Below are 23,049 nucleotides of genomic sequence, written 5' to 3' on the forward strand. Positions count from 1 at the left end.
GATGGGGTGGGGAGGGAGGCTTTGCTCTGATCACCTACTCACCCTGTTGGGGAAGAAGGGAATGGTGTCTCCAATGGCCAAGCACATACCACCCGTTCCTGGACACATGAGACTGGCAGAAGCTGGTGAGTCACATACACTTAGAGCCACAGGGAGGAGGACACCACATGCTGCAGAGGGCCACATGGAGGTTGTACTTGGGGCTTGCACTGGGGGCAGAATGAGCCAGCAGGGGTGATGCGGGACGGCCTCCTACAAGAAGAAGTGGCCCTCGTTTCCGTGCAAGGACGTGAGGAGATTTTTTGAGTACATTTCTGGGGTGGCAGGGAGCTGGAGGACTAGGCAGGGTGCAGCTGGTCTGGCCATGGGTGGGGAGCCCTTCCTGCTTGGTGGCTGGCAAATCCCGCGAGGGCAGAGGAACTCATGGTTTGGCCTTTGGGACCCTGTGAGACTTGAAGATGTCAAGGTGGCCCTTGGAGTTTTAAGTCCTATAATACCATTTGAGGGCTGTACCTAATACCATTTGAGGGCTGTAACTGGAGAGGGCCCCTCCGAGCAGGTGGCTTGGAGCAAGAGTGGGCGGTGGGGTAGGGGGGAGAGCTTTCCAGGTGGAGGGTCTGAAAGTAAAGGCCTTGAGATGGGATTGGATTAGGAGCTGGGGGCTACCTTTATCCCCGTTGTACAATGAGGAAACTGAGGCCCAGAAAGTAGAAGGAACTTGATCCTGGTTCTGGAGCCAGGAGGCAGGATTTGAATGTCCCCATATCATACTCCAATAATGACCAAAAATGGGGCACTTAAGAAGAGCACGTCACTCAGACTGGGAAGGGCAGTGGTGCTTCGTGGAGGAAGTGGTGTCTGGGTGATCAGTGAGCAGGTCACCACCTGAAGGTCACGGGCTGGAGAGAGGGTAGAGCTTAAAGAATGGGAGGGAGGAAGATCAGGGAGAGGCTGCGGCATGGTCCTGAAGGACTTCTAGTGGCATAAGACGTCTGATTTTACTCCCATGCTGGAGCGACCCAATCCAGTTTGCATTGTAGAAAGGTAGGATGGGGGTGGGGGTGCGCAGAGAGTCTAAGTCAATATTGGGAAGAAGTCTTGATTGCAAAACTGAAGAGTTTTGATTTCATTCTTTAGGTAATAAGAGGCCTTGGAAGGTTTTTGTGTAGGAGGGTAGCGTGACTGGAGCAGTCTTCTCTGTTTTCTCTTCTCAAAGAAGGATTGCGCTGTCTGAGGGATAGGATACATGGAAGGGAGAGAGACAGAGGAGGATGGAGAGTCTGGGGGCTCGGCTGGTAGGGATGGGAGCAAGAAGAAGAGAGACTTGGAAGGGACACGCAGCAAGATTTGGTGATCGATGCATGGAGTGATTGAACCAGGAGAAGGGACATGTCTGAGGACTCCAGAGGCTCAGGGATCTGGAAAACGGAGTCTGCTGAAGGAACATTGAGGCCTTTGCGTCAAGTTGTTGAATTTGGTGTTAGGCTCCTGGGTTCTGTGGGGTTGCTGAGCCATGAGAATTTGAAAGCCTGGGCAGGTAGTTAAAGCAGAATTCAGAGGAGGGTCAGGGCCATTTGGAACAATGGGGCAGAATTCGGAAAGTGGGTAAACTCTTGAGGGAATGAGCAGAGAGAACAGAAAAGTAGAGGACCCAGAACTGCACTCAACAGGTCCACTTGCAGGAGCAGGAGAATGGGAATGGCCAGAACTCTACTTGCTTTGACGACTCTCCTGTCGGATAAATTAGATAAGTATTAGGAAGGTTTTCATTGTTACAGATGTGGTCATGGGTCTCACAGAGGTCAAGAAATTGTCCCAAGTTCACCTTTAAAGGATGGCGCGAATCAGACAGTGATCCGTGTGCTGACGCTCAGCTCAAAGCTTTCTTACATTTTTGTCTATGTTTTTTGTAGGAACTAAGCGGCTCCTCCATGGTCCCCATCCTGAACGCAGTGCAATCTAAAACAGCTCCTCCCACATTTAACAGGACCAATAAATTCACGGCCGGCTTCCAGAATATCGTAGATGCATATGGTGTGGGCAGTTACCGGGAAATAAACCCAGGTAAAAGGTCTGATGCATTGAATAATGGGACAGCTTGAAAATGAAAAGTGGGTAAGATTGACCTCTCGGGGGGCAGAGGAGGTGAATTGCTTATAAGTGTGACATCCCTACAATCTTGTTTCACTCGCCGATGTCCTGTGTTGTCTTGCATTAGCGGCGATTAGTGAAAGCTTTGTTCTTTGTCAAGATTTCACCTGCTCTCCCTTAAACCATACCCCGACTAGGCAGTAAAGTTCAGTTCTTTTTCCCTTACCAATTCAATGAGGGTCATGTCTTGGCATCTTCACAGACTTGTAGCTGTTTTGTGGGTGTGATGAGAACATACACGACTTGGAATCAGAAGACTGGATTCTTAGTGCTATAAACTATGTGATGTTGGTTGCCTGGTCTGTAAAAACAAAGGGGTAGACCAGCTGCCCTTCAGCCATGTCGTCTACAACGCTCTTCTCCTCCAGCCTGTGTCCTAATCTTGTGACCTGTAATGCAGGGGCCCCATAGGTTGAGTATTTTGTGAGTGACTGCTCGAAGTGCCTGGTGCATGTGAATGCTGGAGAAACAGACCAAAAATGGTAGTGGAACAATATACAAAACATTCAGAGACAGAAAAGGGGTTTTATTGTTTATTTTTTTAGAGCAGGCAGGAGGGAGGGAGGGAGAGGGAGGTATCGAGACTCCTAAGCAGGCTCCATGCCCAGCCTGACTCCAGGCTTGATCTCACCAGCCTGAGATCATGACCTGAGCTGAAATCCAGAGTTGGACCCTTAGCCAACAGAGCCACCAAGTGCCCACCACCCACCGCTCAGGACACTGGTTTTAAATCCCATTAAATTTTGTGATCTTGAAAACTCAGCTCATTTGTAAATGGGCAATAATAATGCTTACTTATCAATGAGCTGATGTATGTGGGAGCTAAGCAAGCCCTGGGGTTGGGGATGGGGAGGGAAGACAAAACCAGAAAGCTCCAGGGGAACCAGATTGTGTGGCATGGGACGTGATGGACAGATCTTTGATGGGGATGCAGCGGCTGTGGGAAGGACTCAGGCCGTTGTGGGTCTCGCTTCTACAGCTCCCTATACCATCATCACTTTCCCCTTCCTGTTTGCCGTGATGTTTGGAGACTGTGGTCATGGGATCGTGATGCTACTGGCAGCCCTTTGGATGGTCCTGAATGAGAGACACTTGCTCTCCCAGAAGACGAACAACGAGGTGGGTGTCCACTGAATATCTTGCCTCATTTCCTCGAGGTAATAGGTAGAATATGAAAAATGTGTATATTGCTTTCACCATAGAAACAACATATTTTACGAAAAGCAGAAGATAGAGAGTAGAAAAGGGCCAAAATATAACACAGAAATTCCTGTCCAAAGCTCAATACTTGGGCTGGTGTGGTGCGGTTCCTTTAAGAATTTTTGGTTTTTGTACATTGCTTGACAAGGCATTGATCTTATTTTTAAGTTTTTCCCCCTAACGTTGATTTTTTCCCCTCTGATTATAAAAGCAATATATGTTTATTTTTAAAAATTGGGAAAATTACAATAATTTAACTACCTAGAGAAAATCACAACCAATGTTTTTATGTATCATTCCAATTTTTTCTGTGCTTGTACACAGTTTTTAAAAACTGAGATCAAATAGTGCATATTAATTTGTGGTCTTCTTCTTCTTCATTTTTTTTAATACCACAAATACTTTTTCCTAGGGCACCTTGTTGGTACAGCCATTCGGGGGTCTGACTCTTGATTTCAGCTCAGGACATGATCTCAGGGTCCTGGGATTGGGCCCCACGTTGGGCTCTGTACTCTATGGGATTCTCTGTCTCCCACTTCCTAGTGTGCACACTCTCTATCTCTCTAAAAAAAAAAAACAAACCACAAATATTTTTTTCATGGCCGAGGCCTTCTCCTGCAATCAGTCCATGACCAGTGTTCTTATGAAACACCAAGAAACCCTGAACATTGCATCTTCCCTTTGACACTTGAAGTGTCCATACCTATTGTGAAGTGACTTGTCTGTGTTGTGAAGGTTGAGACAACTCAAGAGTCTACAGTCTTTCAAAGTTAATTAGCTATGGTCACATTATGTTCACTGTAATCCATTTTATAAGCTAGAAACATGCCTTTAGTTGTGTTCTGCATTTTAAGAATATCTGCAAACTTTTATTACAAGTTGTCTTAACTAGAGCTAGTTCAGTGATGTCACAGTGGGTTAATCATCAGCAAGCTTTGTGGGAAAATCCACCGCTGGCCAGTAGAGTTCTGCATGACCAGCATTTTAACAACTGTAGTTGCCTATAATAAATATTTGACATCCCAAAGATACACTTTAACAGGTCTGAGAATGATCAACCCACATCATTCCATATTATAGAAAGCACTTGAGTCTTCCTAGTGAATGTGCTTAGACAGATACTCGGTTTTGCAATGACAAGACCCAAAATGAGTGTGGATTTGAGTTGCTGTGAAACTGAGCCGCCATATGAGTCCTGCTCTGCGCTTGTCTTCTAGAAGCACTTGAGACAATGGCTGCCCACTGTCATGTCCCTTCTCTGACACGTGAGGCCTCAGCTTGTGCCTCAGTTATGTTTCCTAACCAATAATCACTTCAAGAATATGGGGCTTATATGGCTTTGCTTCTATAATAACAATTTCCAGTCTAGGACTTTCCCGATTCATAGATAGAAGCTCCGGAAAATGATGTGTGTGCTCCATTTGGATCACTTGTCCCATGGCCCCTCTGTGTAGGGCCTGCATACCTTGCCAAGGCTATTTCTGGTGGTGCTGGAGACATCTGGTGACATACATCCCACCCCTGGGGTCTGCTGCCAACCCCATTGACCGTCATCTTCTCTGTCTCCCTGAGGCCAGATCTGGAACACCTTCTTCCATGGACGCTATCTGATTCTCCTCATGGGTATCTTCTCCATCTACACGGGCTTGATTTACAATGACTGCTTCTCCAAGTCTCTCAACATCTTTGGCTCTTCTTGGAGTGTCCGGCCCATGTTCAGAAACGGCACGTGGAAGTAAGTTTATAGGCTGACATGGGTCCGGGGGACCTCAGTGGCAACAAAGAGTGAGAGACCTCAAACCCACCCCTCAGTAACTTTACTGGTAACTGTAAAACATGGAAATAGTTTTTAAAATTTCAATTAACTCTATAGCATTGAGTTCACAGTGTTACCGTGAAAGCTAATGGTAGAGCAGATAAAAATGGGGCATCTTGGTATCAGTCACAGAAACCAATTCCCCAGAGGAGAAGGAGGCTTTGAAGCAGGCCTTGTTCTGGCAAAGAATTGAAAACAGTAAAATTAGGGCATCTAGGTGCTGAGGAGAGGAGGCTTATGTGGGTGTTGAACTATATGAATTATTGGTTCCCCATGTTCAAGGCCCCAGACTCACCTGAAGGGCATTTTTTTTTTGACAGCTTCAGAGCAGCTTGATTCAACATCAAAAGCAAAGGAGGGTATGGCTAGTTTTGCAAAAGTGGTTCCCTGTGTTTGCCTGATGGGTGACGCGGTGAGGAGGGTGGGTAGGGCGGCATGGGTGGGGGTGGGGGTAGCTGGTGAGGACATGGGTGCAGAAGAGAGAGACCTGGGAGCTCTCTCGATGCCCATAAACCACAGCTTGGATGGATGGTAAGAGTGTGGATGGCTGTGTCATGGAGGGTCAGTGTGTCTCTTTAGCTTCTCTGCTGGGTCTAAGTTCCTTGCAGCGGAGGACAGGAATGTTAAACAAACAATATATGAATTAAAATGAAGATTAAGACATTTCCCAGAATTACAGATGGCTATATTAACAAGGGTTTTTGTTTTTGTTTTTGTTTTATAATTAGCGCCCTGATGAGATGCCTAGGAGAACAAAGCTTTCATAGACTTAAAGGCAGATTACTTAGTTTTGCTCTTTAGATTAAAATTCCTATGCATAACGGTGGGCTCTGAAACTTGTTGAATCAGCATCATTTCACCAAACCACCAATATGAAATCTCATTTGCCCAGGAATGTGACTGGGAGAGGTCTGAGTCAACTGGTTTTTGTCACTCTGCAAATGTGGGCTGGAATATTCTTTTTCTTTTTCTTTTTTTAAAAGATTTTATTTATTTATTTGACAGACGGAGAGAGATCATAGTAGGCAGAGAGGCAGGCAGAGAGAGAGAGGGGAAGCAGGCTCCCCACTGTGCAGAGAGCCCGATGCGGGACTCGATCCCAGGACCCTGGGATCATGACCTGAGCTGAAGGCAGAGGCTTAACCCACTGAGCCACCCAGGCGCCCCTGGAATGTTCTTTTATGCACGTATGAATGATCTCCGGCTCAATTCAGTGCTCCTGGACTCCAAGCCCAGTCTGAGGGCTGTTCCTCCACATGCCCAGGCACTGACTGTGTGAAGCGGGACCTCACTGACCGAGAGACACACGAGAATTGCTGTCATCCATCAGAACGGTAGAGGACGGAGCAAGCTAATTTCGGTCACCAGTCACAAGCCAGGTCTTGGGTTGCTTTCCCTGACACCTGCCTGGGGGCACTGGCACAATGCTCATCAGCCCAAGACCACCAGAAGCCTGCCGTCGTCCCCCACACCAAATTTATTGACTCAGGGGATGGGGTGGACCAGTGGAGGGCTTGAGCCACTCAACAAGGGGGCGTGGGAAGGGGCTTCCCAGGGCTGGCTCCCCAAGCAGGAGGGCAACATTTGGTCATTTTGGGGGTTTGGGCATTGTCCTTGCTTTTCTATGTCCATATTTTGATATCACATATGATTGAGGGCTAGTCTTGTTTGTGTCTGGATCCAGCCTGGTCCCGGGATGGCTCTGTCTGATGTTGGTGTTCTGTGAACTTGTTTACATTCAACAGCAGATAACGTGACTTCGCCATAGGCTCTCATCCCGGGTGACTTTCTTCTTTGTCCACATACAAACAAGTCTCTGCCAGTTCAGTGCAACCATTTGTCCTGAGGCATGCCATTAGCGTGGGGTGGGGAGAGGGTGGGGCATCGGAGGGTGCGAGTCTGAGATGGCCAGTGGGTACAGCTGCTTCCACGCATCTGGAGGGGCTGAGCGGCTTGATCAGGCTTCCGGATCCCCCGGCTGCTCTCTGACGCCCTCTAGCGCCTCAGCTGGAGGAGGGAGGGAGTCTCTCTCTAGGTAGCCCTGCAAAGTTGCCAAAACTCTGTTCCTCATCATTTCACTACTCCTTCTTGGCCCCTCTGTAGACGTGTGTTCTGTTAAACACACACACACACACACACACACACACACACACACACACCCCACCCCCCCTTGCAGAGAGAGTAAGAAATCCCTACCCACTAATGTTCATGCTTCTGAGCCAAGTCTGGAGACTGATTTAAAGGCATTCAATGGGGGGCGCCTGGGTGGCTCAGTGGGGGTAAGCCTCTGCCTTTGGCTCAGATCATGATCTCAGGGTCCTGGGATCAAGCCCCGCATCCAGCTCTCTGTACAGTGGGGAGCCTGCTTCCCCTCTCTCTCTCTGCCTGCCTCTCTGCCTACTTGTGATCTCTCTCTGTCAAATAAATAATTAAAATCTTAAAAAGAAAAAAAAAGGGCATTCAATGGACCACAACTTTTGAGAGCTAAGTTTCACAGAGATGAGGGCCCATGGGTGAAAGCCAGTTCATTCCTCCAGGATGAGCCCACGTGCTCTCTTGGGAGGTTTTGCAGGCTTGTCCTTGGGCTGAGATTTGTTTACTCTGTGCTCCTTCATCCCTGGCCTGACTTATTTTCTGATGTGGTTTAACTATTTTTATTTATTTATTTATGATTTTTTACAATACTCCAGCGGGGTAGGAGCCCTTTGGCGACTCAGACCGTGAAGCGTCTCAGGGGCCAGTTGGTAATGTCTGTAGCTTCACCCAGCACGATCCTTGGCCCACAGTGGCCACTCATGGAATGATTGAATGAGCCAAAGGGGGAGTTGCACCAACAGTGTGGGTTTGATTGGCTTACAAGTTCATGACCAAGGACACTATTGTATACTTTTTCTACCTCCGGTTGATCACTGGTTTTGTTTTTATTTTTCCTTTCTCCCTCTGTAGCACACACGTAATGGAAACAAATCCGTATTTACAGCTGGACCCAGCCATTCCGGGAGTGTACTCTGGAAATCCATACCCATTTGGGATTGATCCGGTAATAATGTCTTCTTGGGTTAAATATTTATCATGTAAAATGTCTTGCTGAGAAGATCTCTAGGTAGAGGAGAAGAAAGTGCCCGCGGCTGTCGAATCAACAAATTTACGCTGAGATAGAATTACACATGCTGAGGGTTTTATTACACTGAGCAGGAGGTAGGTAAGTGTCCTACCTTTACCCTTTCCCTAGCCCCTGGGTCATTTTCCATATAGTTGCTCAAACATCTTTCTCTGATGATTTATACCCCTGGTGGTTAATGATTGCTTCTTTCAAAGGCCCTTGGTTGCCTGGAAAGTATACCTGTTAGAGGAGTCATTTAGCATCCTAGTCAAGTTGCCTACTCTGGCATTTTCTTGCCGTGAATAACGTCTCCCTTTTCCTAGGAAAGTGTGGATTTGCTCTTATTTTTGCTTTATTTTATCGCATAGAATTGATATAAGTTTAAAAAAGAAAAGGGGTGCGTTAACTTTTGCATGGTGGTTATAGCTATCTCCGTTGGATTTGAGCCAAGCGAAACAAAGAGGCGCTTCCTCGCCTAGCCTTTTAGATATAGAGGGATTTCGAGAAGGCTCCCAAGCCTGTTAGCTAGCTTGAAGCCCTTTACGCCTGATGGCCCGGCGCATAACTGCCACCAGGTGGCAGCCTTGTGCCCCAGATGAGCTTGAGCAGGCCAGACTCGAACTTGGCAGATGCGCTCAATAAATGTTTCTTCTAAGCCCTCTTTGTGGGAGAGATCTCGGGACCTTGGTTTTGGTTGCTGACAGTTAAGAATAAACAGTACCGGCCCTAAAACTATACTCTCCTATCTATGGGTGGTCTCTTCAGTTTCCCCGAGTCCTCCCCAGGGCTTGTCTGCCTCCCTTCCCTTAGGAAGACACAAAGTATCACCCAGGATTTGTTTGTACTTTGCACTCGGAGGCGCTCCCATCATAAGCGCCATCCCAAGAGGTAAAGTCCTCGAAAGCTTGTGAACTGCAAGTGCCAAAAACGAACACAAGTTGTTATTTTTGTGGATTGAAAGACTTTGTCTGTGGTCCAAGGAATTTCATGATTAGCCGGGGCAGGGGGGTGGGGGAGTGTGGTGTGGAGGGGTCCAGAGTGGGCCGATCTGGTCGACCTTCCTTGGCTTTGAAACTCTTTGCCACTACTGTCCTCTCTTCGCTTCCCAGCCCACCCCTGACTCATCAGCAGATCCTGCCTGCCTGGTTCTGCTCCTCAGACGAAGGACGGCATCGTCACGGCTCAGAACACACTGGGCTATGGTGTCCATCAGGAAAGCGGTTTTGTCATCTGCCCACCTGTTAGGCAGGAAAAAGGGGAGGGTGGAAGCGAAGTGGGAGGTTGAGAAGGATTCGCTTTTTTCCTAGTAGCATTGATTTTTGACATTTTTGAGATTTCTGGTCTTTTTATTATAAAACAAGGCATACATGAGATTAAAAATCCAATAAATACAAAATAGTATAAAAAAGAGAGAGTTCTCTCTCCTGTTCTGGAAATTCTGTTCCCCCAGAGATAACAGAACATTTCTGTGTCTCTGTTAGCACTTACATATTAAAAAAAAAACCTTTTTTTAAAGATTTTATTTATTCATTTGAGAGGGAGAGAGAGCACGAGAGAAAGAAGAGAGCACAAGTTGAGGGCGAGAGGGAGAGGGTGAGGGAGAAGCAGACTCCCCACCAAGCAGGGAACCTGACACGGGACTTGGGAACTTGACTCAGGACCTTGGGATCATGAACTGAGCTGAAGGCAGATGCTTAACCGACTGAGCCAGCCAGGTGCCCAAAGATTTATTTTTTTCATTTTAGAAAGAGAGCACACATGTGCAAGCAGGGGAAGGGGCAGAGGGAGAGGAGCTCAAGCAGATGTCTTGCTGAGCGTGAAGCCCTACCTGGGGTTCGATCTCATGACCCGGAGATCATGCCTTGAGCCCAAACCAAGAGTTGGTTACTCAAAGGATTGAGCCACCCAGGTGGCCCAGCACTCACTTCTATTAATGAGGGGTTGGATTTTTCACATAATGTAAACCTCTACAGGTGCATTTATTGACTGTGTGCAACACCTTTTTTGAGCATCAAATCACAAAATATTTGGCTGTCTTTGTAAAAGTGTTTGTAGACATTTTGTAATAAATGAACATAACAAAATGGCTTAAAGCCTATGCTCTTGGGTCAGACAGCCTGTGTATAGATCTTGCCCTTTCTATTTCCTTGCTATGGTTTTGAGCAAGTTAACACCTCTGTGTCTCTACTGCACCTCTGTTTCCTCATCTGCAAAATAGGTATGACAACAGCTCTAACTCACTGGGTTGCTCAAAAGAGTAAATGATTTTTATGCATAAAACACCCAGAACAGACTTTGGTCCGTAAGTAGGGTCGATACCCCATTTGCTGTAATAGTATTTCTTCCTTTGATGAGTAAAGAACTCAATCTCCCCAAGACTGAGATAAAATTCTCTTATGTGTAAAAGGGGAATATTTATGTTTATATCATAGGGTTTTTGTTAGAATTAAATGATAGTACACTTAAAGAGCTTAGTAGGTGTCTGGTACTTAATTTTAAGTTTATCAGATTTGGCTCGGTCTACAGTGTGCTGGTAAATGGGTCCTAACCATGTTAAGTGATCCCGCAGGGACTGGGCAAGCAGGCAAGCAAAGGGAAAAGCAGAGGCTGGAGGGCAGGCCTGGGGGTGCTGAAATACCAGGCAGATGGGGGAGGTAGAGAAGATGCCTCTGGTGTCTGGGCACCTGTTACTGGAGATCCTTTGCCTGCCTTCCTGGCAGCCTTCTTGGTGGTTGACTGGCTGGCAGCTGCTCAGGACATTGTAAAGAGAGAATCAGTGAGATATGGTTCCTGCCTGTATGTGTACCTGGGGTAGGGGCAGGGTACATTCGCACTGTGCCCAGGAGGGCTTTGAGCCCTTAACAGAAGCAAAGGAGTTCGGAGGAGGAAGTTATTGTAGGAGGGAGAATGAGATGACCCTCCTGGCTCTATTACCTTTGAGGTGCAGTATAGCAGATCCTTAGGACATATCCAGCAGGAGGCCTGGGGATGTGTCTAAAGTTGAGGAGGGGTTAGGAGTGAGAGCAAAGACTTGAACCATTTACATTGGAGGGGAAGTGGAGACCATGGGGCCATTAGCGAGCGTGGAAACCTGACCAGCCCCCGAGCCTCCCTCTGAGTGCTTGCTCTATGTCAGTCTTGTCAGGAGGACAGGGACATGTGTCCCTCTCTTTGCAAGCCTGGCAGCTCTGTTTAAAACAGGGACCGTGGAGAAGGCAGGGACCATGTCTTGTCCATAGTGTTAATACATATTGCTATAAGAGTGGCTTCTTGAGATGGACCCAGGAAAATGCTTTGTAATGTGAAGCACTACATTCACAGTAAAAGGTGGTGTTACCAAGAAGAAACTGGAAACATTCATGGGCCAGAAATCTCCACCACTAAGAAGTGGACCTGAGGCAAGTGTGAGAGCTCCCCACAATGTGTCTGAATGTCTTTTCCCTTAGGAGGAAAACTCATGCAGGATTTTCTTTTTTCCGGCCACTGGCTATTCACGAATGGCCCTGATGGTTCTGACATATTTGTCTTTAGAGTTGCATTGATGAGGGGTTTCTTCTTTTTCCTTTTCTGAGTCTAAAATGCATGCATTAAATGGGATCAAAATTTGAAAACGTGGTCCCTACAGTGACTTCCTCAGGAAAAGTCCTGCTGTCACTCCTGACAGAACTTCCAGACTCCGGTCTCATGCAGTTCTTGTCATGTTTCCCATCCAGATTTGGAACTTGGCTTCAAACAAACTAACATTCTTGAACTCTTACAAAATGAAGATGTCAGTTATCCTGGGAATTGTCCAGATGGTTTTTGGTGTCATTCTCAGCCTTTTCAATCACATGTAAGTTTTCATGATTAACTTGCTGCCTGTTGGTCTGACCCTGTCATTGAGGAGCAGTGACAGAGCCACCTGTGTGGCCCCACGTCCTTTTGTGCAAGAGTTTTCTTCTTCCTATGGGGAATGCTTTGCCATGTGTCTTGGCTTGAGCCAGGAGAAGCTGGTTTGGCAGAAGTGGGACCTCTGTTTTTCCTGAGCTGGGTCACTCCAGTAGAGAGGCACTTTTCACCTTTGAAATATTTGAGGGTCCAGAAACAGACTGGCAAACCCATACCACCTTGTGTCCCCCAACCTGAAAGGCCTCAGTCACTGCCATCTTCAGGATTAGCTCCCACCAGGGGGCAAATGGAGACATAAGTAGCTTTGGGCCAACCTGCCCTCAGAGTCTCAGTCCTCTACGATGTCATTTCTTTCAAAGGACAGCAGCTTCTTGCTTGGGCTATCTCGGAATACTTCTCAAACCGATTTTTCTAAAGGTGTTAATGTATGAAAACATGGAAAGAGTCAATTACGCATGAACTCTTAAGCTTCCCCTCGGAAGGGACCCAGACTGCTTCTGTTCCATTGGCCAGAGCCAGCCCCATGGTGCCCTCTGACCGGAAAGCCCACACCAGTGCAGATCTACTCGAAAAGTCAGATACAGTTAATGAGTCAACTAGTGACAACTAGTGACTAGTGACCCTGGTACCATTGCCTCCCTGAAAGGGCCGTGAGAATTAAATGAGAGATGATCCCGGAAAGTATTTTCCGGAGCAGTCTGTCCTTGGTTTCATTGTGTGTCAGGCTGGCCTCAATGATGCAGGAATCCTGTTTTATCGTGAGATCTCCCTTTTCCCTCAGAGAACTCTTGCAATTAGCAAAGGGAGTGGGGGCCTTTTCTGACATTTTAACTTGGGGCCCCTCAATTTCGCTTTGTGGGACTCTCTCTGTATCTTAGAGCATGAGCGGCCAAACTTTTTCTCTAGAGGGCCAGAGAATAAATATTTTAGGCTCTGGAGGCCAGACTATCTCTGTCACAACTACCCAGTCCTGATGTTGGAGCTTGAAAGCTGCCACAGACAATCTGTCAATGGATGAGTGGGTCTATGTCCTAATAAAACTTTAGTAGGGAACACGGAAATTTGAATTGCATATAATTTTTGCATATCATTATCACAAACCATTCTTTTCAGTGTTTCGGTCCAACATTGAAAAATGTAGAAATCATTTTCAAATTGTGTGTAGTTTAAAAACAGGTGACGGGCTCAGTTTGGCCCTTAAACCTTAGCTCTCCAACCCCTGTCTTAGGAGAAAAAGCTTCGTAGTCGTCCTTCTATATCTTTGTGCCCACGGATGTGTCCATACGAGCGAGGTGTGCCGGTGAAGTTGTGGTCAAACCACCAGCTCTGCCTGCAGACCTGCCCTTTGCTTCGGACTCTACCTTCCAGACCCTGGTTCTCTCGAATCCTTCCTTCCTCTTTTTTCATCCCTGCATCATTGCTGCTCGCTCGGGGAGTCAATATGGTGTGTGAAAATGGACATTTTGTGCTTCGGGACAATTGATTCATTCTTGATGTTGACTCATTGTTCCGTCTCTCCTGTGTGTTTCCCACCCGCAGATACTTCCGAAGAACTCTCAACATCATTCTGCAGTTCGTTCCTGAGATGATTTTTATCCTGTGTCTGTTCGGATACTTGGTTTTCATGATCATCTTCAAGTGGTGCCACTATGACGTCAGCACGTCCCAGCGCGCCCCCAGCATCCTCATCCACTTCATCAACATGTTTCTGTTTAACTACAATGACCCTTCCAATGCTCCCCTGTACAAACATCAGGTATCGATGTGTTTTTGTTCTTCTTTCATGCTCTTGAGGATGTCACGTCCATCTCCTACTCTTGAGTATTGCAGAAAGTAGTTGTTTACAAGACTGAGCCTTCTCAGCACCCACTCAAGGCTGTTAGGTTCTTTGCGTTTCAGAAGGTGTTCATGAGAGCGGGTGAACGTACAGGTGCTTAGGGCAACATGGCGGTGTGGTGTCTAGCCGCTCCTATTTGGGTGACATGGGACAATCTGTACCATCGAAAATTGGCTTGCCCATCATTTGCGGCGAAAGAAAAAAAAACCCAGTCCTTCAAATTCGTTGGACTGAAACTACAAATGATCTCAACGGGGCCTCAAGATGTAATACTGTTTTTTTCTAAATATAAGCACTAAGGTGGGCAAGAAAGACAACTGGAGAGTCAAGAAGAGGGAGTGAGTGCCTCTGTTCATGTGGTCAGGGGCTCCCGGGAAACCAAGGTCCAAACTCACGCTCTCTTGTGAGCTTCCATGGCTGATTTAGGGTGCCTTCTCATTTTTCCTTTTGGTTCTTCTTCTGTGAACCATCCCTCGTAACACCTGGACTGTACTGCCATGTCTTTTTCTTCCACTTCTAGCAATTTGTCACCAACTTAGCAGGTCAGCCTCATCACTAACTTGATATTTTATTTTATTTTATTTTATTTTTTTTAAAGATTTTATTTTATTTATTTGTCATAGAGAGAGAAGCAAGAGCAAGCACAGGCAGACAGAATGGCAGGCAGAGGCAGAGGGAGAAGCAGGCTCCCTGCCAAGCAGGGAGCCCGATATGGGACTCAATCCCAGGACGCTGGGATCATGACCTGAGCCTAAGGCAGCGGCTTAACCAACTGAGCCACCCAGGCGTCCCAGATATTTTATTTTTAAAAAGCATAAATCCTCCATGGGAGCTGGAGACAGAAACCAGGCCTTGTGTTACCAAAACTTGTGTTTCGGTACCACAAGTAGTTTTCCTCTCGTCTCTCCCAGTGACTAACTTGATAATACTGTGTGAATGTTGATTGTCACTCAGGGAGGGCACACTTGTATCTCCTGAGTCCTGGTGGCTATTTTCCCAATGTGACCCTCTGCTGCTCCTTTCACTTGCCAGTGGCTGCTCACCCTGGATGTCCTCACGGAAGACATGCTCTGTCCCTCCTGTGGCCACATGTGGCCTCTTGTGTTTGAGTCCTAGTTGTATTCTCCTGCTTTATGGGAACAGCAAATAAGAAGAAAAGGCCTTGTGGAAGGGCATTTTTTATGAAAAATAAAGATAATTCAGATTTTAGATAAGAATCAGAGAAGACCTACACCACTGAAAGCTCTTTTGAGGTGACCTACTTTATAATTGTAACGTTTTTGTTATACCTCAGTGAATGGTATACGAACCACCCCAGACTGTGCACACTAAATGAACCTATTTGGAAGGTTGGTTTACTCAGTGCTGGAGTCTGAATGAAAGTTTCCTTGGATTTCCCAAACAAGTCTTCTCTTTTAGGCAAAGGATTCAGGCTCACTAACTATTTTATGCGCTAACTCCCTTCATAGAGACTCAAGTCCTCATCTCATCTGGAATGTGCACTGAATTTGGTACAGTGAATGGTTTTTCCAGTTTTTTTTCCCCTTCAAAACCCTTACTGGGAACTGGCCAGTTTTCCTGTGCCCTATTTTGAAGATGAATTATCATGACCCTGTTTGAAGTTTCCATAACCTCATTTTGGGGCCATGCAACGGGAAGAGACAATGGAAGTGGATAACCCAGACCCTTCCCAACACCGCGGTGGCCATCTTGGTGCCATGTTTGAATATCAAAGAAGAAGGGCAACAGATAAATACACGTTTTCGGTTACTGTGTACATCATGAGGTGGAAAACCTTTTCTAAAGATGAACACATGGTGATGAGGTAGCTTCATGCACAGGAACTGGCAAGCATGACGTGTGTTTCTGAGGCTCCCCTCCATCTTCTGAGCATTTCAGAGGGGAGGAGGATAGAAGATGGAGCAGATAAGATGTCCCCGCTGTTAGCAGGGTGAATCTTGTTACGACTGGCATTAAAATCGTCTCCTGGTGTTCACTGAGAGCTTGGCCAGAACAGTAGAAGAAAAGTGAAAGCCTAACAAATGTTTTTCCTTCCCCCCCTTGAGCACCAGTGACCACACCTTTCTGGTAGTTCCCCGGGCTTCCTGGTTCTTTGACAACAGCAGCTCTGGGTCACTCCTCTAGACTGATGACTAAAGGGTATATAATAAGAGGTAGGGACATGAAGACATGAAAGGAAATGTGTAGCAGGATGATAAGGTGGGACGAATTCGAAGTTTTGACAGAAGCATCAAGACTGCGACTGCCTCAGCCCAGGGGGAGCTGTAAGAGAGACAGCCAGGGAGAGTTCAACATGGCTGCCCCAGAGCCCACCGGGTGACTCACCCACAGTGAGAGTGAGAGGAAGCTTATTTTTTCTTTTTGAGAGGAAGTTTGTTTGTTTGTTTGTTTATTTATTTATGTGTCTTCTTGAAAGACAGAGAGCACCAGAGCACAGATAATTATCTAGTCCTGGGAATATATGATTGTTAATTGAGATCATCTTTGTGACTTAAAGTGACCCAAGGACTTTTGGCGACTACAGAGTGACCAGTGAAGTCATGGGGCCTGCCACACTTCTCATGCAGGGCCAGGGGCTAACTATTCCTGCGGGACAAGGGATAAATCAAGTTGCCCTTATAATGTGCCTCATGAGTACTTCTTGTTCACATATGGGTTGGGTGGATAGCAAGGGGGTACTCAGAGAGTAAGGAGTAAGACAGTGAGTTTCCAGTGCCCACCCTGGATTGACGCTGGGCACTACTGGACTACAGTGGGAATATTCCAAAACATAAAGGTGAATGGATACGTTGACATGCTTCCGCTCTCTCAAAATAAAGTACCACTAAAATGATCCATATTTATGATATTTATCATATAAGTTACACTGTGTGATCACCTTGAAATGATGGGATCTTACCATTCTGATCTTACAGCAAGAAGTCCAGAGTTTCTTTGTTATTATGGCTTTGATTTCTGTCCCATGGATGCTCCTGATTAAGCCGTTTATTCTTAGAGCCAATCATCGAAAATCGCTGGTAAGTGCCTACTTGTTGCCAAGCTCTCACTGTGGGTAGGAGCGTGCGTTCCCTGAAAATAGAAGTTTGCACTTTCTACAGAGTGCTGGGCTTGGAGGGCCTTCTGATTTGCAGAACAATGCTCTATTAAGGGAAAACACATTTAAATCTTACATTTTGCAAACTTTGCTCAAGGTATGTGTGTACACCAAGTCTCCTGGTAGCTAATGACTTATAAGAGTCTTAACATGGTTGTGTGATTAGTTGAAAGTAAAAGTATTCTACTATAGTTTGAGCTTGTTGATGAATATTGAAAGCTGTTTTTGGGACGCCTGGGTGGCTCAGTTGGTTGGACAACTGCCTTCGGCTCAGGTCATGATCCCAGAGTCCCGGGATCGAGTCCCGCATCCGGCTCCCAGCTCCAAGGGGAGTCTGCTTCTCTCTCTGACCTTCTCCTCGCTCATGTTCTCTCTCACTGTGTCTCTCTCAAATAAATAAATAAAATCTTTAAAAAAAAAAAAAAAGAAAGCTGTTTTTATCAGATTTTTCAGTTGTGAGCTTTTACTATATCATGGTAGAGTGTGCAAGTACAGGAGTGAAGAAATACAAATAAGCCAGCTTCCGTTTACTAGTGATTTTTTCACTTTTGGCAAATAGCCCATTCAGTCGGTTTCCTCCTTTTGTCTGAAATGCTCCTGAGCCTTGCGTTTACTCGGGGAGTGAAGAAGAGTTTACTATCAGTCTAAATCAAATAGGATTTGGGAAGATTGACCTCCCAGGGCACATCAGAATCTAGATATCTACACAGCGCTGTTTGAGATGATCAGTCTCGCGGTCTGTATGTACATCAGTGCAAAAGAGTAAGTGGAATGTGCTGAGATTACACATGTTTTAAGTGGTTGTAGATATTTTCAGATAAATACTTCCTTTTCTCCAATCTGTGGGATGCTGACCTGGCTGAGTCAGGGAGCAGGAGCGAGCTGAGGCTGGAGTTCCAGAGATCCGTCCCTAGGTGGCGCCCTCTTTCTACATCACCTGCTTCTCTTCCCGCTGTGTGGACTCCGTTAGGAAGCTTGTCTGATAAACACCGTTCAAGCCGGAGATGAATTAGAAAAAAGACGAAGCCAAGAATACTTGTTTATTGTTTGGTTAATTGGTGAGAGACCCAGCTGATAAAGGGCAGCGGAGGTGGAAGTGGTCTAGAGGTGACCAAGGGTTTCAAAGGAAGGTGGCAAAGAGCTGTTTGCCGACAGAGACGCCACTCTATTTTCTAGAACCTCAGCCTGTCCATAAATGCAGTGAGCTTAAGTCCATAAGCCCGTAAGTGAGCAGCTGACTCCTGCGACTCCTGCCTTGCTCTTTGCTCCACAGAAGGTGTAAACAGTTGCTGATCTCAGCATAGTTGTTTTCTCCCTTTTCTCCACGATGACTTACCCAGTAGGGAATGGGGTCAGAGAAGGTTTTCTTAGTCTGCCTCTTGGATGATACCCCCTAACCCGACTCTGGGTAGCAGGAGTTCCCCAAGATGGTGTGGAGGCCTGTCTCCTTGGGATCTCCTCAAAATGCGTAGCTGTTGGTTGGCTTTTTGACTGCTGATTAGGACCCTGGTGGTCATTTTTCATGTTAGAAACATTTCTACTGCCTGCATCCAAGAGATGATTCCATAAATACCATCATCTGGCCCCCTCCCAGATCCCTCTATGAAACTTTAAGGAAACCCAGCATGGAGAGATTCTAAACCAATTGTTCCGCTGGGCCTTGGGGATATGGGCAGGGGTCCCCTGTATTCAGGCTCCTCTATAACCCTATCACTCAGGATCCCTGCATTTGGAAACTCCTGCACTAGCGGGTCGCCTGTGCTATGGCCCCTGTGGCGTATACCCCACAGCCAGCCCGTGAGTGCACACCTTCCTCCCCGGACAGACCGGCCTTCCACATTCTGTCTCCCCTTCGACTGGCCCTCCTGGACCCAGGACTCCTCTCTCGCCCGTATCTCAGGTCACAGTGATGTAGCTTAGCATTTCTACTCAATGTCTTTACATTTACATGTGCCTTTTATGCTAAACTTTATTTTATGTTTAAAAAGATTTTATTTAGGGGCGCCTGGGTGGCTCAGTGGGTTAAGCCGCTGCCTTCGGCTCAGGTCATGATCTCAGGGTCCTGGGATCGAGTCCCGTATCGGGCTCTCTGCTCAGCAGGGAGCCTGCTTCCTCCTCTCTCTCTCTCTGCCTGCCTCTCTGCCTACTTGTAATCTCTTTCTGTCAAATAAATAAATAAAATCTTAAAAAAAAAAAGATTTTATTTATTGATGGGGGGGAGGCATGTACAGGTGGGAGGGGCAGAGGGAGAGGGAGAAGCAGACTTCCCGTTGAGCAGGGAACCTGAAGTGGGCCCTGATCCCAGGAGCCTGGGATCATGACCTGAGCTGAAGGCAGATGCTTCCCCAACTGAGTCAGCCAGGAACACTAGCTCCGTTTGTTCTTAAATGTTATGTAAGGGGGATCATACACATGCCCTCTTCTGGATCTGGCTTCCTTTGTCCGGTGTCACGTTCCAGAGATATGTACAGATATGCGCGTGTGTATAATTACTATATGGTATCACCATGTATGAATTTACCACAATATGTCTGTCCATTTGCTCACTGATGGTTATTTAACTTGTTCTAGTTTTATTATATATTGATTTATTTTAATTAATTTTTTTATTATGTTTAAAATTCCAGTATAGTTAACATATATAGTGTTCTATTCATTTCAGATGGACAAGATAGTGATTCAGCAATTCTTTATATTACCCAGTGTTCATCATAGTAGGATGAACTCTTCATCCCTTTCACCTAGTCTACCCACCCCCCACTCACCTCCCCTCTGGTAACCACCAGTTCGTTTTCTGGAGTCAAGAGTCTATTTTTTGGTTTGTCTCTGTTTATCTTTGTTCGTTTGTTTTGTTTCTTAAATTCCACATGAGTTAAATCATGTGGTATTCTCTTTCTCTGATGGACTTGTTTCACTTAGCACAACACCCTCTAGGCCATTCATGTCATTGCAAATGGCAAGATTTCGTTCTTTTTTATGGCGGAGCATTCAGCCATGCAATGACATGGGTGATACATCACTTCCTCTTTTTTTCATTCATCTGTTGATGGACAGGTTGCTTCTATAAGTTGACTGTTGTCAATAATGCTGCGATAAACGTAGGGGTACTTCAAAATAGTGCTTTCGTATTCTCCAGGTAAGTACCCAGTGGAATTACTAGATCATATGGTAGTTCTATTTCTATTTTTTTGAGGAGCCTCCGTGCTCTTTTCCACAGTGGCTGCCCCAATTTGCATTCCTGCCAATAGTACGCAAGGTTTCTTTTTTCTCTACATCCTCTCCAACACTGTTGGTTCTTGTGTTTTTTATTTTAGCCATTCTGACAGGTGTAAGGTGATATCTCATTGTGGTTTTGATTTGTATTTCCCTGGTGGTGAGTGATGTTGAGCATCTTTTCACATGTCTGCTAGCCAACTGTCTGTTTTCTTTGGAGATATATCTATTCATGTCTTCTGGCCATATTTTCATTGGATGATTTGTTCTTTTGGTATTGAGTTGTATAAGTTCTTTATATATTTTGGATACTAACCCGTTACTGAATATATCATGTGCAAATATCTTCTCCCACTCAGTAGGTTGTCCTTTAGTTTTGTTGACTGTTTCCTTTGGTGTTTAAAAGCTTTTTATTTTGATTAAGTCCCAGTAATTTATTTTTGCTTTTGTTTTCCTTGCCTTAGAACACATACCTAGAAAAATGTTGCTCTGGCTGATGCCAGAGAACTTACTGTCTGTGTTTTCTTCTAGGACTTGTATGGTTTCAGTTCCACATTTAGGTCTTTAATCCATTCTGAGTTTATTTTTGTGTATGGTGTGAGAAAGTGGTTTAGTTTCATTCTTTCACATGTAGCTAGTTTTCCCTACACCATTTGGTGAAGAGACTCTTTTTTTCCCATTGTACATCCTTGCTTCCTTTGTCAAAGATTAATTTACCTTATATTCATGGGTTTATTTCTGTGCTTTCAATTCTGCTTCATGATCTATATGTCTATTTTTTGTACTGATGCCATACTGTTTAGATTACTGCAGATTTGTAATATAACTTGAAATAAGGAATTGTGATACCTCAAGTTTTGTTCTTCTTTTTCAAGATTGCCGTGGCTACTTGGTGATTGTCTGTGGTTCTGTACAAATTTTAGGATTACTTGGTCTAGCTCCATGAAAAATGCTGTTGGTATTTTGATAGGGATTGCCTTAAATCTGAAAATTGCTTTTGGTAGTATGGACATTTAACAATAGTCCATGAGTACGGGCTCTCTCTATTTTTTGTGTGTCATCTTCAATTTCTTTCATCAGCGTTTTGTAATTTTCAGAAATACCAGTCATTCACCTCCTTGGTGAAGTTTATTCCTAGGTATTTAATTCTTTTCAGTGCAATAGTAAATGGGACTGTTTTCTTCATTTCTCTTTCTGCTACTTCCTTTTTAGTGTACAGATCTGCAACAGGTTTCTGTTCATTGATTTTGTATCCTGCAGATTTACTGAATTTGTTGATCAGTTATGCCAGTTTTTTAGTGGAGTCTTTCAGGTTTTCTGTATACAGTATTACAGTATTATGTCACCAGCAAATAGTGAAAGTTTTGCTTCTTCCTTGCCCATTTGGATGCCTGTTATTTCTTTTCGTTGTCTGCTCTGACTAGGATTTGCCATACTCTGTTGAATAAAAGTGGTGAGAGCGGACATCCTTGTCTTGTTCCTGATGTTGCTGGAGAAGCTCTCAAGTTTTCACCACAGAGGATGATGTTCTCCATGGGGTTTTCACATAGGGACATTTTTTTTTTTTAAAGATTTTATTTATTTATTTGACAGACAGAGATCACAAGTAGGCAGAGAGGCAGGCAGAGAGAGGGGAGGAAACATGCCCCCTGCTGAGCAGATGGCCCGATGCAGGACTCGATCCCAGGATCAAGTCTTGGACCCCGGGATCATGACTTGAGCCTAAGGCAGAGGCTCAACCCACTGAGCCACTCAGGTGCCCCATAGGGGCCTTTATTATGTTGAGGTCTGTTCTCTCTAAACCTACTTTGTTGTGCACTTTTTTTTTTTTTTTATCATGAATGGATGTTATATTTTGTCGAATTTTTTTTTCTGCATCCATTGAAATGATCATATGGTTTTTATCCTTTCTCTTGTGGATGTGATATATCATGTTGTTTGATTTGTGACTACAAAACCACCCTTGCATCCCAGGGTAAATCCCACTTGATTGTGGTGAATGATTTTTTAAAAAATATATTGTTGTATTCAGTTTGCTAGTATTTTGTTGAAGACTTTTTGCATCTGTGTTCATCAGACATATGGGCCTATAATTTTCTCTTTTTTGTGGGGTCTTTATCAGGGTAGTGCTGCCCTTGTAGAATAAATTTGAAAGCTTTCCTTTCTCGTCTGTTTTTTGGAATAGTTTGAGAAAAATAGGTATTAAGTCTTTAAATATTTGGTAGAATTCACCTGTGAAGCCATCTGGTTCTAGACTTTCGTTTATTGGGAGTTTTTTGATTACTGATTTAATTTCATCATTTGTTGGTCATCAGTCGTTCAAATTTCTCTTTCTTTCTGCTTCAGTTTTGTGGAGTTATATGTTTCTAGGAATTTATCCATTTCTTCTTGGTTGTCCAACTTGTAATATTCTCTTATAATCCTTTGTATTTCGGTAGTATTGGTTGTTATTCCTCTTCTTTCATTTCTGATTGTGAGTTCTCTTTTTCTCTCTTTTTTGATGAGTCTAGCTAAAGGCTTATCAATTTTTTTCATCTTTTCAAAGAACCAGCTCCTGGTTTCATTGATCTGTTGTTTTCTTAGGTTCTATTTTATTTCTGCTCTAAACTGTATTATTTTCTTCCTTGTACTAGTTTTGGGTTTTATTTGTTCTTTCTCTAGCCCCTTAAGGTGTGAGATTAGTTTGTTTGAAGTTTTTCTTGAATCTTGAGATGGGCCTGTATTGC

At 45.0% G+C, this 23,049-nt stretch overlaps 1 protein-coding gene across 6 annotated transcripts in view; it reads left to right on the plus strand.

The window, feature by feature from the left end:
* Positions 1 to 23,049, plus strand: part of ATP6V0A4 (ATPase H+ transporting V0 subunit a4) — a 73,958-nt gene that overhangs the window by 36,413 nt on the left and 14,496 nt on the right. For all 6 annotated transcript variants that reach the window (XM_059396322.1, XM_059396325.1, XM_059396320.1 and 3 more), the window contains 7 exons: positions 1,914 to 2,064; positions 3,131 to 3,270; positions 4,929 to 5,086; positions 8,114 to 8,207; positions 11,984 to 12,102; positions 13,698 to 13,914; positions 16,932 to 17,033. In XM_059396322.1, the coding sequence (XP_059252305.1) occupies positions 1,914 to 2,064; positions 3,131 to 3,270; positions 4,929 to 5,086; positions 8,114 to 8,207; positions 11,984 to 12,102; positions 13,698 to 13,914; positions 16,932 to 17,033 (981 nt within the window). The remainder of the gene's footprint in view (positions 1 to 1,913; positions 2,065 to 3,130; positions 3,271 to 4,928; positions 5,087 to 8,113; positions 8,208 to 11,983; positions 12,103 to 13,697; positions 13,915 to 16,931; positions 17,034 to 23,049) is intronic.

Source organism: Mustela nigripes, chromosome 4, assembly GCF_022355385.1.
Source record: "Mustela nigripes isolate SB6536 chromosome 4, MUSNIG.SB6536, whole genome shotgun sequence".
Lineage (NCBI taxonomy): Eukaryota > Metazoa > Chordata > Mammalia > Carnivora > Mustelidae > Mustela > Mustela nigripes.